At 38.8% G+C, this 17495-nt stretch overlaps 1 protein-coding gene across 1 annotated transcript; it reads right to left on the bottom strand.

Annotated features, from left to right (window-relative positions):
- Window positions 1-12048: 12048 nt before the first annotated feature.
- LOC140238520 (protein C3orf33-like) lies at window positions 12049-17176 on the bottom strand. Its single transcript, XM_072318424.1, has 5 exons — window positions 17018-17176; window positions 15434-15493; window positions 14718-14871; window positions 13651-13805; window positions 12049-12396 (listed from the first exon to the last, which is right to left on the bottom strand). Exons 1-5 carry the CDS (start codon window positions 17174-17176, stop codon window positions 12049-12051), a joined length of 876 nt encoding a protein of 291 aa, XP_072174525.1.
- Between the last annotated feature and the right edge of the window lie 319 nt (window positions 17177-17495).

Genomic DNA, 17495 nt, shown 5'->3' with positions numbered 1-17495 from the left:
TATACTATAGCTATACGTAATGTACGGTACTGCCACTGGCTCGATCTGTGGTAGGTCTTGAAAAAAGGTCTAACTAAACCCTATATATATAGGTCTAGAGAGTTTGCTTACCACTATTTAAAGCATACTGTATTAGACCACTTTCTTAGTATTTGCTGCTGCACTTCACTCATGATTAGCAATGCGCTGAGATCCTCATCAGAGACGAGAACAAAGCTCGGGTGAGAAGAGGTAGCTAACGTAGCCATGATAACGTATCCTATAGTAGTGGCATGGCCGTACACCACGCACGTGAGTACGCATGGTGGCGACTACTGGTGGTGAACCGGTTGCGTGCTGGGCTGGCGCATGCAGCGCAAACCCTACGGGTGCGCGTATACAATGCCAGCTAGCTAGTGTACGATACACAAGTTCAGTGTGTCCTACGGTCTATTGCACTGCCGGCTCGCTTGTACTGTTCAATAGTCGACTACTGCACTGCCATTGAGAGTGAGCGTTGGATAGCCGATTCCTCTGAATGTCATGTGACCCGCATTCATCCAATCAGATGGCAAGATTCCATACATGTGTTGTATAAGAACGGCTATCCCATTCAGTATAGTGCTTTGGCCGCCATGTTTTTTGGCTCTCCTGAACATTTGACATTTTTGAGATACGAGGTCTTGTCGCCCCAGCGACGAATTGTTCCAAGTTCATAGTGTCATTGCCAGCAACCAGGGGATAGCCTGGTGGTAGTGTTGCTGCCCAGAAAGCAGTGGATGACACGTTCAGTTCCTGCTGGTTCCTTTTTCCGACATGTAGAGATTGTTAAATTGTTGATCACCAATTGCGAACTTACAAATTTCATGTGTACAGAGGGCAAACAAATTGGAAAAAACCCATACCTCGAGATCATCTGTTAACTGCAAAAAACTGTAATTATTGCTTTCAAAGAGCTTGACTGGTGGTGGATGCATATGAATTTTACAATCATGGGAGTGTGCCGAGATGAATAATGACTGTGAGTGTTGTTGGCAGGCATTATGTGTGACCTTTCCTTCTCTCTCTGCTTTTCCTTCCTGGGGGCGCTGCGGCATATAGTGGATAAGACTCCCGACTCCCGATCGGAGGACCCGAGTTCGAATCCCGCCCAGTGCTTACATCATTGGACAAGATGTTTTTACCCACTGTGTCCCTCTCGACCCAGGTGTATAAATGGGTACCTGGCAACGCTAGGGTAATAATGATAGCAGGGCCCTCTGGTAGAGCAGTGGCAACACTGAAGAGGCTACCCTGGGTAAATAAGACCTTATTATTATTATTATTATCTATTTTCTCCACATCCCATTAAGTCGTAATCTCTACAAGAATGTACAATGTATGTGTGCATTTGTGAGCGTAAATCTGTCATTCGGTGGCAGGCACTTAAGTAGAATCTTCGCTACTTCTTTTCCCCGTTTCTCTGAGACAAGTATGCACCACATAATATATGGCCTTCTCAAAGTTCATTGTCATTCGTCTAGTATGATGAGAGTTAATTCTCATCAATACTGAAGACAGGTACCATTATGACACATGAGTAATGGGGAAACATGTTTGAATACACTGAACACCCACACACACATTTGCACACACATAAACAAGACACCCATCCTGGGAAGACAGGGGAATCTTCCATGGTCTCACAATCTGTAAACAAGAACCATGTACAGTTGAGTTGATGTTGGATAAGCATGTGATCTTTTATTCTTTTACTTTCTTCCAAATCTGACAACACAAAGAATTAACTATTCCATTCTGACACAAAATCTTGAATAATTTGAATTTCGGAAACACTGTGCAGCTTGCATTGGCAAACATACTCTCTGAACAGACAAAACATAATTATGAATACCTTTTATATGCAAACTGTCTGAACTTGAGAAATATGCAAGAATCATGTAAATGATTTCACTCATTCATTGTTAAATGAAACAATCTTCACATAACCCGGTATTTCTGATTCTGATAATGTAAGTTTCATATTTCCATACTCATACAAATAGTTTTGAGTATGGCAAATAATTAAATATATACTCATTCTCACTTCTTCCAGGCAATTCATTGGCACAAAACAAATATAATTTCCAAGACTAGTACTGTAGCACACGTTTGTTCTACTCCAGACTAAAATCTATGGTCTTTTTTCGCAAAGTAAAACTCGTTCTCTCTTCCACCAGCACTCGTCAATCGTACAGCTCAATTTTCCTCCATAAGGTGAGATAAATTTTCTCACTTTCCAACTGGTATTACAACTGCATTTTTCCTGGTCACAAAAATTGAGGTAAAATCTGGTCTTGTGTTTCTTTTCAACAATGCTTATCGCTATTCATTGGAGCTATCCATCACTGATACTACTCCTGGTTGATTTGTGGAGATCTGCCCATCTCCAACATGCCTCCTACGACCACAGCCAAGGGAGCAAAAAAGAAGCAGGTAAACCAAAGTGATATGGACATAACAAACACTGACAACAGCATGGTACCTGGAGAAGAGAAGTGGAAATCATTTTCTGAAGAAAGTTGCCCCAGAAAAGGATTGAAAATATGGATTTTGGGTATGGTAGAGAAGAATTTGAAGAAAAAAAAAATTGCATCTAGTGGACTATAGAAGTTAAGATAGACTAACTGATTTGATAGCAAGGCATGTACAGAAAGGTACAAAGTGTACAACCATTTACAAGAGCGGCTGGTCTGTCTTTTGCTAGTTAATGATAGAGATTATCAATATTTCCCTGTCATCCATGAGGACTCATTCAAGAACATCTATGTCAACACTTATACAGTACAATGTATGTAGGAAAGAGCCATCATCAACACCAATGCAATGATATTAAAGATGGGTGCAAACATGCTAAGGAATATTTCAGACAGGTCTTAAAACGGCACCAGTCTTAAGAATTTTGGCGGAAATTACTTTAAGAAATTATATGCGGAACAAGGACACATCCGAAGTTTTCACTGTACTGAAAACCCACTGATGTAAAATCAGATATTTTTGTGTGCATTTTAATTTCTTGAATTTTGCAAAAGTCAAGATTCACAAAATCAAAATGCATGCAAAAGCTATTGTTTTTACATTGTATGCACTGCATGCCAGCGGCAAGATGCAAAATTTTCATGCGGCACAAAAGCTGTTGGCTCCAATTTGTGAAAATTTCATGCCGCAAATATATCTTGCTTTACACTATACACTGGACAAGATACGTTGGTACCAGATTTTAAAGTCAGAAGTCCTCTCTTTCACATGTGGGAGGCGGGAGAAAACGGAAGCCTCAGTCTCAGGAGACAGACCCTGAGTAAACAGTAATTTCAATGTACAGTGCACTCTCGTTATAACGAACACAATTATAATGTAATTCCTGTTACAAAGAAGCAAAAATTCAGGCCGCAACACTATCAACACTATGTTATCCTTTTATTGTTTATTTGTTTGATAATAACGAACCATCGATATAATGAAAGAAAACTGCCCGTCCCGACGACTTCATCATAACGGGAGTCCACTGTACATTATTGCTGTCCTCCTGGGGGGCATTTCATGAAGCATTTTGTCAAGATATTTCGTCTGACAAACTGTTAAAAGCTACTGAAATCCATGTATCTGATTGGCTGAGAGCAATTTTGTCCCACAAGATGTCGGACAAAATACTTCATGAAATGCCCCCCTGATCTCACCACAGAATAAGTGAGTGGTCCATCAGGCGACTTACATCAACACAGAAAGAAAAAGAATAGCGTGCAACGACCACGATTCATTCATGTCGCAATATCGTGAGTGGCATGTCATCTGAGGCGATCCAAAGATAGTGTAGTACTGTACTCTTGTCATTGTTTGGGAGTACTGCTAATGAGCTTCACCATCATCATAATGGATACAAGGCTGAAATATCTCCTGCTTCCACAGTTGTTGCTTCACTTTGTCACACACCAAAACAGGACAGTACTGATTCTGATGAGGGAAATGTGCAGAGTGTACCACAAAACACATTACGAAATGGGCTTGTCGTGAATTTGAGAGCCGCATCGCATCTCTTAATGCCCAAGCCAACCTGTTGGAAACGGAATTGGCTGATATTTTAAAAAAATACAGTCGTTTTTTGAAACACAAAGGAAAGAGCTGTCCAAAGTTGGAGCAGACCTATTTAGGCCTGCAGACGATGGCCAAAAAGTGGCTTAAAAAAGGCTCAACTGGCAACTATCGTAGAACAAGCAAATTTTAACTTTTTAAAAAAGTATACGTCCTGACAATATCCCACATGAAATTTACCCAGAAAATCTAATCGGGAACATGCTCAAATGACGTCATCAAAATGGTGTCTTAAGAACTTTCATATCTTTGGCACCTGAATTTGAAACTTGGATATACAAATGTAAGTACTAAAATGATCTTCAGAAGAGTCATAGTTTGTCTGGCTGTATGGAAAGAGAACTACACAAAGCTATTTGAAAAGAGAATTTTGATGATGGCAACACAGCCACATTGGCAAAGAAAAGGGTGCCCTATGTTCATGAACTGAGAAAAAGCATTGAATGAAAGTTTTTTTCTCTCTCTCTCTTTGCAAACAAGGCTATGTATGATCATACTATAGTGACGATTTGTTGAACTCTTCAGGGAACATTAGACATACAATGCTCTCAAAAGTACTGAATATGTTGACAATTTTTGCATTGTACATGTAAGATCCATGTAAGAAGAAAACCCATGTTAATTTTAGTTATTGCTGGAAAATCATTCACGTTTAATTAGAGCAAGAAGGTACCTTTGTCAGAGTATGCTAGCATTTATAATGCATTGGAAATGAGTGAAATTTTGAAGTGCTTGAAATGATCCTGTTACTTGATTAACACATTAGTTTGCACAATGCAACAAAATCAGGTATATACAAATGAAATACGTAGACTTGTTGCTTTGCTACCGCTTTGGAGTAGCAGCTGTATCAGTTAACAAGATAGACATTGGTGAATACATTAAAAATTCCCTTTTTAGAGGAAATTTCAAACAAATGCATGTAAAATATCACATGTATAATAGTTACATCTTAACTATAGTTTTCAAAGACTCAGGAGATTTCGATCAGGAGATTTCAACTAAATTATGACAAACCAAGTGGGGAAACCAGGTCAACTGATTCATTCCTGAATGATGTGTAGAGTCGGAGCTATCTGAAGACAGGGTTCTAGAGTGTATATTAACAGTACATATAGTTTATATCATGGAAAAATATGGGTGTCATAATCTTGTGAGGTTTAAACTGTGGATTGTGTTATAATTGTCATGTTCAGTGAGGATACAAATAGGCTTATTGACCATAGTTACAAAAATTACCATATCATCCACGTACATGTACATATATTTTACTTCATCCACATATTCCCTTTTGTTACCATAGTAAAGACAAAAATAATGTAATTATCGGAAAACTTCAAGCAGTAACAAAATTGCACTGTTAGTCCATACAAGATACTCTCTTTAAAGCATGCAGTGCTGTTTGCTTCACGGAAAGAATGAGTGTCAGTTAAAACTTTTAATATAAACATACAGTTTTAGCAAGTAACAATTAGGGGAGGGTAAGGCAGAGGCAAATGACTTACCCTCTTCTTCCCTGCATTTGTGGAATTATTGATGATTATTGATGATCACCTATCCAAACGATGCGCATATGCAAGGGCATATATAGTCAACCTTTGAAACATATATTGTTCAAAATACTTTTATAATCTATTAAATGGTATTAACAAAACATTGTGCTTTCAAACATTTTTTTTTTTCAGAAGAGATTGTTGGTATGTAGTGTGATAGTGATCTATGACAAAATGTGTATGCAGTTTCTATTAACAGTGCTTCATTTCTTTCAGAAGTACAGTATTTGTTGTAGTAGTCTATCGAATATAATGAGCTTGCTTTGATATCGTACAGAAGTCCATGGATGCAAGACCTGTTTCATCAACATTGATTTCAGTGAGATCAGTGCCACTTAGTGTTTTCAGTTTCACTTAGCAAGTCCTCGTGACTGAAACATACCAATCAGAAAAGTGAGATAGCGAGACTGAAACCAGTGAAGTGAAACTGAAACCAATGAAAAGTTTGGTGAAACACCCTGCAGGACTGCAAGAAAGGAACAGCCATGAACTACAAGTGTAACCATTTTTATTGGGAGTGGGGGCGGAGGTGGAGGAGGGTCTCATTTTATGAGAAATTGACTTAATCTATATTCTACGCCTAATTGAGTTGAACAATATGTCAGCTTGTCTTATAATTGTGCCAAATGCAAAACAAAAAACAACAAAAAATCCAGCTACTGAGATGGAATATACATACTGCATCACTAATAATGAAAATTGTGATTTCTGGATAGCTGTGTTATAATGGCTACGGGCAAATTTGAGTGTAACCATGGTCACTATGTCTCACACAGGTTAGGTCTCAACTCCAGTCAATTAAATAGCTATGAATTTACATACCGGTACTTACTTATATAAATCTAAAATGATGTTCATCGTTGAGAAGGTGTTGCATTTTTTGTTTGAGAAAAACATTGTTTTCAGGATAAAGTTGCCATAGAAATGATCTAATTTGGGCTCAGATTTTTTGAAAAAGAGGTCACAAATGGGCCCAATTTTGGTTGAAGAAAGGCAGGAAATAAGAAATACATACACTAGCAACTTATCTCATGATTAATGTCAGTTGTATAATGAACACTTGAGATATCCTAAAAGTCCCATTCATTTTTCTGGTTTGGGGGGTGGCCACGTTGATGACGTCATTTGGGCATGTTCCCGAGCAGAACTTAAAATTTACTGGTAAGTTTGTTAACACATATACTTTCAAAAAATCACACAATTTGTTTTTTATACGATAGTTGCCAGTTGACCCCCAAATTCAGCCTCAATCCGCTGGCCTAATTGCCATACTGGAAAGAAAAGGGATACAGGCATAGCCATGGCTGCTGTCCCCAGGTTACCCATCCATGGAGGTGTTATTTGATGCTCCGTGCTTAGAAAAAATATCACGTGCATACAGCTCTCATACGTGTAGGCGGTAGGCTTTGATCTACTAGTACCTTCAAGCGCTTAAACGCTTGGCATTTATCTTGCAGAAAAATTTAGAATGACTGTTACACACAGTTTATATTCTGTACAATCGAAAGCATTGAAAGCATCAGAAGTAGAAACCATGGAAACCTGCTACCCTTTTGAGCAATTCAAGTCAACCAATGAGGCAGGAAAGAGATTTAAATGTAGCTTTATGTGATTCCAATGATTATTCAATAGGTTTGTAGAGTTTAAGATTGAAGAATGACTTACTGTGTTAACAGTGTTAGTTTTGGTGTCAGATCATTTTCATTGCGAATATCAAACTGACAGGATTTAGATTGAGAGCACTATGAGATGTAGCATTTATATCAACTGTCATAACTATTGTACAGTGTACTATTGTTCTGGTCAGAGATGTTTGCTTCGACATCAGGCACATTTTTCTTTTGTCGGTACATTTCACTGCCTACTGGAGAACGACAAGCAAGCGTCATTCAAGAATTCGAAGCCAGAGGGTTTTCACAATGCATTGGGGCAATCGATGGGACACATTTGCCTGTCACAGCTCCCAAAGACAGCCCCGCTGACTACCACAACCGAAAAGGATGCCATTCAATCATCCTACAAGCCATTGTTGATCATAATCACTGGTAAGTTGAATGTTGGTGTCATCATAGATATGGATGTGTAGGATATAAGTTATAGCTATAGACCTATTGCGAAGGTGGAAAGAAAAGGAATACAGGCATAGCTGGTTGCTTCATTTTGTCACACACCGAAACAGGACAGTACTGTTTGTGCTGATGGAAATGTGCAGAGTGTACCATGAAAAGCATCACGAAATAGGCACGTTGCAAAGTTGAGATCCAACCGTGCCCCTCAATGCCCTGGCCCACCTGCTGAAAATGGAGTTGGTCAATATTTTCTTTAATGCAGTGGTTCTCAGTATTGCTAGAGAAAGAGCTATCTAAAGTTGGAGCATGTCACAGGGTGCTGTGTTTTGGGAGGAAGCTGAGAGGAATTTCACTGATGACCAGTGGAGGGAGAATTTCTGAATGTGTCAAGACACATTTGAGTATCTTGCAAACATACTATACTATACATACTATACATACATACATACATGTACATACATACATACTTGTACATACATACATACTTTATAACATTGCAAAAACATAACCTCGAGGCCTACCTCCCAACACATGCGTAGCAACAGTGCAGATCCACAGAGCATGCATAATGCTTGGCCATCGCAGTGACGGTATGCCATTACAGGTTGATCTAATTGCACTGTAAAGCCTCTTGGGCAATCGATGTCGTTTTCCTACAATTTGTATTTGTCAAATGGATCAAACAATGGGGCCAAAAAAGAAACATGGCCGCCTGCTTCTGTCCCCGTCCTCAAAGAAGATGACTCGGGTGCTTGCAAATGCCAAATATAACAAACAGAAGAAGAAACCCACGCACGTACTTCACATGGCTCCTGATGTCTCTATGAGATTTTGCACAATATGAAATGAAGGGATATGGACAACCAATACACCGTTTGGACCACCTTCTCTCTTGGAGTGTATAGTGGTAAGGAAGGCAGAAATACTAATGGAGGTGCAATATCACCGCCCAACTTATATCTGATTCAACATCGATAACTACCGTACTTATGTGGCATTTCATTTCAAGATGAGATACTAGTTTACAAACACTTTTCTTGTCTCTTTTTTTTTTTCTCTCTAAAGAAAACTTCCTTATGATTGTCTGACTTTTAGGCCCACATTAAAACAATTTCACATTTGTTAGACCTGGTAAACAGAGTGATTGAGATGATGAATAAGAAAGGTTTCAAAATGCCTACTAATATGAATGAGTATAATATAAGGATGATGACTAACCTTTTTAAGCAAGTGGTATTGTAATGGAATTATATCGCTACATATTGGAAATACTTAGTTACACTAATGTGTCACAATCGATGATCATATTACTTTAGTTTTCTATTTTTGAGAGTATTGGTTTACCTGCTCAAGAAGAGCAATAAATTCTGGAGGTTAGGTCTACATGGAGCTGTCAATTTTACCCTTTCAGGCTACTTCTGAAAGTAAACGTGCAAGGAATGATGCCAGCTGGGCCCTGCGCCATGCTATTGCAAGTGGCACTGAAGTGTTAATAGAACACTGTATTTATATCACATTACCTTCAGATGACACTCAAATAAGCACACACCCAACAGTAACGGTAACCATATTTTTTCATTATACCCCGGCCCATGACATTTTGCACAATCTGAAATGAAAGGGTACGGACAAGCAACACACTGGTTGACCGCCTTCTCTCTTTGTATTACTAAAGGCAAGGAAGGCAGAAGCGCTATCAAAATCATATAGAAGGGATTTTAATTCAAATACTTATAAATCTTTTCAATGATCCTTTTCAAGGCCAATTTTTTCTTCTTTGTCTATATTAACTGTGTATGATATGTATTTATTACAAAGTGCAATATATATGTACTTATGTTATAATGATATTTTACCTGTATCACAACTTGGGTATTTTAAATTAAACAAAGATAATCATAATTATGGCACAAGAAATTGTAAAAATTTTTCTTGCCTCTGATTCGTACATCCTCTTACAAAAAGTAAATATTCTTTCAAGGCCCGCAAATCTGGAATTCTATACACTCTGATGTGAAATGTAAGAAGACAGTAACAAGTTTTAAGAAAGCTTTCAAGTGTATTTTACTTGAAAAGTATTCTGGAATTACTCAATATCATTCTGAATTAATAGTAGAGGAGCATGACAGGGGTGTGTTTGTGTAAATGGCATCTTGTGTATTGTTAATGTGCTTGTGTATGTTTTGTTTGTATATGTGTATGTATGCGAATATGCGCGCGTGTGCTGACTTTTTTTTTTTTGAGTTACTGGTTATAGTTTGTAGAAAGAAGAGACAATACACTGTATTTACTTTCCCGGGGTTAGTTTTAAATAAGGCCCAGTGCCTTCTCATTAACCCCATCACTTGATAACTTTGGTTGTTTGTTTGCTTGTTTGTCTATTTTGTTACTTTTCATGTTATACTTCTTATGCTATTGTCACATTTTTATGTATGCATGTTTTATTAAGTGAAAATAAATGAAATGAAATGAAATGTTTAACTTCCTACGAAATCATAAGATACCAATTGTCTCGGGGCCGTACGTGTATTTTAGTAAACTCTGAAGTTACTCAGAGTTTTCTTAGACATTTTCTCTGATAAGAAAAATGTTAACATCATATTCCAAACAAGTTGAACAACTTTTCTCTCAAGCCAGACGACTAAATAAGGATTGTTTAACTTTCTACGATATCATAAGATGCCAATCGTCTCATGCATACAAGCGGCCAGAGCAAGGATTTTTTCCGTATGGCATTTTGCATGCTATATAGGCAATCGCAACGCATGAAATCTGATCATATTTCACGTCCATCCTAGATCCAAACGGGGTCCATAAACGTGTTACAAATGGCATCTTTACAGCCAAAGAGCAAAAAAGGAAATATTTCCGATAGGGAGAAGATGGTCCTTATAGCCGAGTATAAGAAACACTAAGAAATTCTGAGACCGTACTTCCACTCAAAGACAACTGCCTGGGATACGGAGATGGCATGGGAAGCAATCAAGACTCACAAAAATCATTTTAGAGCCAAAGAGAAGAAACTTATCTGAAAGCGAAAGATTATTCTAATAGAAGAGAAGAAGAAGCACAAAGAAATTTTTAGAGGGAAGTTTGGCTAAAAAACAACAGCTCTGGATAAGGAGATGACATGGTAAGAAATCTCCACTCATATAAATTCTGAAAGCCAGATGGCATAACCTTGCCAGTACGAGGAAGGAGAATCTTCACAATGAGAAAAGAGCAATTCAGGAAACGGGTAAGTACAAGCTCTTCAGGAGGAAATAGATATTGTCATATTAAAACCGCTTTGCTTTCTTTTTAATTACTATTTTGTTTCTATCCAACATGCCTGTCCAGTAGTTAGCAGAAAGCATATATTTCATGCAGAGTTAGATGGTGCTACATAATGATCAGCGAGAATCATTTTTGCATTACAGTCATCTAATTATCACATCTCAATTAGGAATGCTTCATTTGGGCTGTTTTGGTCGATTTAGAAATCATGCATTACAAGAATGCTATTATTGAACTGCTCTAGGGTGGTTCCATTCAAACTCTGCTGCCTCCCTTGGCGGCATGATAATCACTAATGCATTTTTTTTTTCTCACCCGTGATGATGCTCACGATCTTCAGTGCAGAAATGTAAAGGAGAGCTTAAGTCTCCTTGAATGGATCCTGTAGAAGTCAGAAAAAAAAATACAGGCTGAACTTTGAGGAATTCAATAATTTGTGTGAGCTGTCTAAAGAGCTTGAGATTTTGCGTGCATAGGCAAAGGGCTGCAGTCATAGGGTTGAGCAGGAACGCAGACTGAAGGCATTTGATGTATGCTAATCTATCACCTGGGCATAAATCAACACTTCTGATTTGATGGAAAGACAATCATATAGTAGGAACTTGGCCTATATATAATCTTTAAACCGTATAATACATATTATGAGCCACTTAAATTCTAAACCCTGTTATCTTGGATGAAGTAACTACTCTCATTTTAAATGTGGAAAAAAAAAACAACAATATTGAACTGGAGAGTGCATGTGTATACATTCTACTCAAATATTCTAGGGTAGCCATTTTGGCGACTTCATCACTAAGCTCACCAGTAACATCATCCATCTATACAAATCTATCTATAGATGTCGCCAATGCAAACACTTATATCCCGTATAACATGAGTGAGTTACTGAATAATGAAGCTACCATGGCTTGGCCACTAGGAATTTAACACTGATCAATGGTGGCCAACATGCTGTTAGACAGCCATGACAGAAATAGGTTTAGGTTTCAGTTTTCTGCATTTAAGTTCCAGGCATTGTCCTGCCGGCCAGTTACATACTGTCACCTTGATTGACCTTTTGACCTCCAAAGTCCTCTGATGCGTGCTCCCACTGACTTGACAACACTGACACTGGTAGTCCATGGCTTTGTGACGGTTTGCACGCCTCTCTGCACCCTGCCCCTGGCTGAGTCCCGCGTGGCGGTCACTCTCTCCCGCAGACGTTCGACCAACGACGGTCTGGCCCAGATTCCCTTGGCCTTCTCTTCCGCGTACAACTCTGCCTTGAACAGTTGCTGCATGAGGCTTACGGCGGCGGGGCTGAGCTCCTGAGAGGGATCCGGAGGCCGGACCTTGGCCAGGCCCCGCCGCACCAGCTGCTCGTTGAGGATAAGAGACCGCAGAAAGTTCTACGTGGGATGAAGCAAGATGCAGCACTGCATGAGCCATATGTGTCAACAAAATCACAGTACGAGCAATACAAATAAAATGATGATAAAAAAATGATGATGATTACGATGATGATAATGATGATGAATACCACTCTAATGATGGTGATGATGATGATGATTACTATTTTCTAATGGTAATGATGAAAGGGCTTTTGACATACATGAAAATTATTCTGATAAGAAAAAATGAGACAATTGTCTTATGGTCCTCAAAGGTTCCTTCATTAGATGGCTAACATTCAATGACTTAAAGTCGGACGATCGTCACCCCTAATGGTACGTTATTGCGTAACTCTTACGAACGAACGAAATTTGCGCATGCAATTGTGCAATGCCAGACTGCAGTGGGACAGTGCTGCCACTGACATGTGTGTGTGTGTGTGTGTGTGCGTGTGTACGCATCATACACAAACATTGTGGCCGCGAGCTGTGGTGATTGGAGGAGAGAGGCCAAAAGACGCGTGGTTCTTTTGGCCTCTCTTCATGCGCATGCGCACTGTGTGAGTCCATTCAGCACTGATCGGAAACTCTCGTGGCTCGGACAGCCATTTTGGGTCAGGTGATTAATTAGACTCCAGCGTGTGTTCGCTGACCCATTGAGCCAGCACTATTCTCATCCGATGTCACAACATTTGATACAGAATGGGGGGAGGTAGCGTGTTGCGTTCGTCTCCGTGCCACACAAACCACTCGCCACGACTGTAAGGCTTTAACATTTCTAAATTCACATGATCCTTCATTAAATGCCTTGCTAGCATTCAATAACATAAAATTTCATAATATACAAGAGATCCTTTACTATTATTGCTCTTGATATTTGCCCAATGTTATTCTCATCTTCATTAACTACTGCTTCAGTTCAAATACCAACATTAATTGTATATTCCAACTATTTCACTCACTTCTTTGGTTGCACTCTCCTCAAATGTTTCAACTGAATACAAAGATGATGAGTGAAGGTGGTACTAGAAAAGGAAGACATTTTTAATTCATTCCACAAGACTCCATAATCTTGGAGCACTTTACGATGCCTGACCCAAATATAAGCTTTTCTGGCACACTTAATACTTCGGTCCCATCTGCTTGCAGACTTTGTGTGTTAGGAAACATATGGAAGTGGAATGTATGACATACTAACACAATATTCTTCAGAATATTTAATGCTAACTGGTATTCAAGAAAGCATGGTACTGCAGTAACTACTCTCCATACCTTTCTCTGTGAGACGATGCACTCCAGACCCTGGTCCTTGTTCACACTGAGCATACGGAACCAGAGCAGCGAACCAACTGGGGCCATGCTTGCCACATGGTTCATATCAGCAACAGACAGGTCCACTCCGGCCAGGTAAATGGGCAAGGAGGACTCTTTCACAAATAAAGAAGCAAACAAAAACAAACAAGTAACATACTCAACCCCACATTAGAGTGTTTGCCAAGCTTGGGCCATGATCCAGGGTCGAGGTCTCACAGAAGATTTAATTCATTATTACTTGGATACAGTGTATAGAACGTCATGCGTGCATCAAATGGACAATCAAAATGATAATGAATATCTACACTTGATTTTCTTTTCTTTCAGCTCATGCAATTTTTAAATGATATACCTCCAGACAAAAGCACCAAATTTTTCACACTCGTGTTTTATTATTGCTGCACAAACTTCCCTTTTTACAACACCATGGACAACCTTTCGTCTTCACTGAAGGCCTCTATTTCTACCTTTCCTCCTCCACTCTTCTCAACCATCTTACTCTGCATTACCTCAATCTAGCAGACCTTATCAGGTCTACCAACAGTACTTTTCAGGGCTGTCCAAGAAAGAATACTGTATAACCAGAAACGTTCATGGCATGAAACTGTGATATGGAACAAATGGCCTTTTTCGTGGCATGAAACTTTCATAAATTGCCTCTGGCATTCAATGCACTGTGTAGACCAAACAAAGGCTTTTGCATGCATTTCACTTCCGCAAATCTTGGCTCTTTGCCAAGTTGAGAAAGTATCATGCATGGAAAAAATTCTGGTTTTACAGTAGGTCCTTTATCATTTTTTCATTTCTCCTTTCCTTCACCCTTCTTCCACTTTTAACTTCTTTCTTTCTCTCTTTTTCTCTCTTTTATGTTTTCCCTTATCTTTCTAACTTTTAATACTCCTTTTTTTTTCTACCCAAACTGACCTTCCAGGTCTGCACACATGGTGAATTGTTAACTCTACACCTGAACACGAAAGGAATTTTTTTTTCATGGGTACAAGCAGGAAGATACTATTACTTCTCACCTTTCGAACCTCTTCCTAATGTTTTCTTCTTGACGATGGGGAGATGTTCCACATGTAGATGATCCGTTGCATGACCTTTGACCTTGCCCCTGAGCCTCATCTGTTTGCTGATGAACTCCTCTGGAATATCAGAGACAGTGTAGAATGTCTTCATCTGCAAAAGAGAGAAAAAACAAACTAAAAACAGGAAAGATATGTATGGCACAGGTACCTCATAGCAGAAAACTGCACATATCACAACTGTCCATACAAATTGATTTTGCTAAAGATTTTTGTGGTGACTGCAGCCTGGGAATTGTTCCAGATTTACAAAAGTATTATATCTATCTATCTCTCTATAGTCCTGGTTTGTGCTAAATAAAATGGCAAACAATAAAATGCATCCAACAATTTGAGTTGCAGGTCGGAGATTTGTGAGTTAAAAGAATCATGACTTCACTTTCAGTACATCATGACTCACTATCAGTCAAAATCAATGTCATTGCATCAAGTTCATTTTTTTTTTCTTTCACTATTAGTCAAGGCAATTTTTCTTGTATAATTTTTTTTTTTTTTTCAGATATGTTTTGAGAGGACTCACTCTGGTTCCTATGAAGCAAATGATCTGTTGTCTCCATATGTAGTAACTGCCATTACTGTAATTTATTTCTTTTTAAATGACATTAAGACCAGAGTGTCTTTAATCTTTTCTCAGCTACCGGTATATAAAAACTTACCAGCCTCACACTCCTTCCTATCAGGAGGACACCAGTAAATCCTGCAATAAGAACCCCTGCCTGGATCACAGAATTATAGAACACATATATACATCAATTAAAGCACAGTTTTTGTGATTAAATATGATGGACTATGGACATTTGCATCTTAATACACCATTGCAAAAAGAAGAGCCAATATTGCATCAATTCTTAAATGATCAATCATCAGCAAGCTCTCTGGCATTATCAAATAATTATTGTAAGGTACAGGTAACTTGATGTTAAAACTCCCAAACTGTCCATGTTGTTAGAGTCATATGTAGCAGCTCTGATCGCAAATCATTGAAGCATTGAAAAACAAAATCAGAGCACATCAGCTAAAAAAGAACCCAACAACAACAACAAAAACTTAGATCCATTTATGCTGAAGCATTGTTTCATAGTGTGCACAAACAAGGAGACACTATTACTTTTTCACACATAGCCAATTTCACCAACATTTGCTTTCAAGTGTACATACTTTCATTAACAATGAGGACTCTTGCAAATATTCTAATGTGGGGACATCCCAAAAATAGTTTTTTTTTTTAATGTTTTTACTCTTGCAGGGTTATAGCAGAATGAAAAATTTGCACAAACTTTCCACATTGTACGATATCATACCATGCTTGCACTATGGTTGCAATGCAATTGTACATGTACCAATTTCAGAGCTTTACCAGTTCACTGAGATACAAATGTGTGTCGATTAATCACAGTGCAGCACACGACTGCACATGATCAATTTTCTTTTTTAATGAAATCAATGAATTGAGGAGAGCATTTTTAATGCCTGCAAAGTTTTGTGACGTAGGCCTACCTCTGACTACTGTAAAACATGATATATTCGCGGCATGAAATTTTCGCGAATTGGAGCCGACAGCCTTTTTCGTGGCATGAAATTTTCGCGAATTGCCACTGGCGTTCAATGCATGTAGTGTAGACAAAAACTTTCGCGTGCATTTTAATTTCGCGAATTTTGGCGCTCGCGAAATTCGTGAAATTAAAAAGCACGCGAAAATTCCTCGTTTTACAGTATGCATTTCCATGAAGATGAAAATGTGACAATTATGCCCCAATTTGGCCTCCCCCCCCCCCCCCCCCAGTTGAACAAATTTATATCCAATCCCCCAGGGATGCTTCGTGCCAAGTTTAATACCGGTAAATGTTCATCTTGCAGTTTTCAAGAAGAAGTTGACAATGTTTTAGTTTATGCATGACAGACTACACACGCCGGACATGATCACAACGGTGACACATTTGCTCCTGCTAAAATTGCTCCAGTCTTATTTTCTACGTAGGGTTGAAAGGATAGGGTTGTGATAGGGTTTTAGGTTTAGTTTGATGTTTGACTTAGGATTAGGGTCAGGGTTACAATGTATATTACTTGTGTGTAGGTTTTATGTTTGACTTGTATAGCATGCAGATATTTCACGGGAGTAATTGTCACAGTCCAGCAAATTACATGTCGTGGAACCAATCACAATAGCTCACTTGAGCCTTCAATTTGGCTCAGGTGAGCTAAAAACTCTGAAGCCAAAGTAAAACAAAATCATGTCTCACCCTGACAACATGCAAGTGCTCGTCCACAAAGTGAGTGAAATGGCCAAAGGTAGATGGAGCTGTGACTGCGCTCTCTTCACATCCTGATCTGCGACCGTTGATATCCAGGAGACGTTTCTCTGGGTCCAGAGATCCCGGCACATCCGCTGGTGTTGGCATAGCTGGAACTCCTCCTCCTATGCAGCGAGACTATGAAGCTGCAAAGTTTTCTTGAAGTTGCTGTTTCCCTGGTCTTGATGACATTGTGTCTCACCTAAAACTAGATTAAAAATTACAGACATATTAAAGACTCAGAGTCAGATAGTTGGACAAACCAGATGAAAACACACTTTCAATCACAAAATATTGTTGTTCATGATCTTACAATAGTGTCAGTAGGCCATTGGAAAAAAAAAACACACAAAACACAGCTACTGTTTTTTAGAGTTTTCTTGAAAAATTGTGGCTCATGTTGATAACTTATTAAAACTAGACACCA

The sequence above is a fragment of the Diadema setosum genome, chromosome 15, assembly GCF_964275005.1.
Source record: "Diadema setosum chromosome 15, eeDiaSeto1, whole genome shotgun sequence".
Taxonomy (NCBI): Eukaryota; Metazoa; Echinodermata; class Echinoidea; order Diadematoida; family Diadematidae; genus Diadema; species Diadema setosum.
Note: the sequence above shows the minus strand (reverse complement) of the source record. Positions and strands in the feature narration are given on the sequence as shown.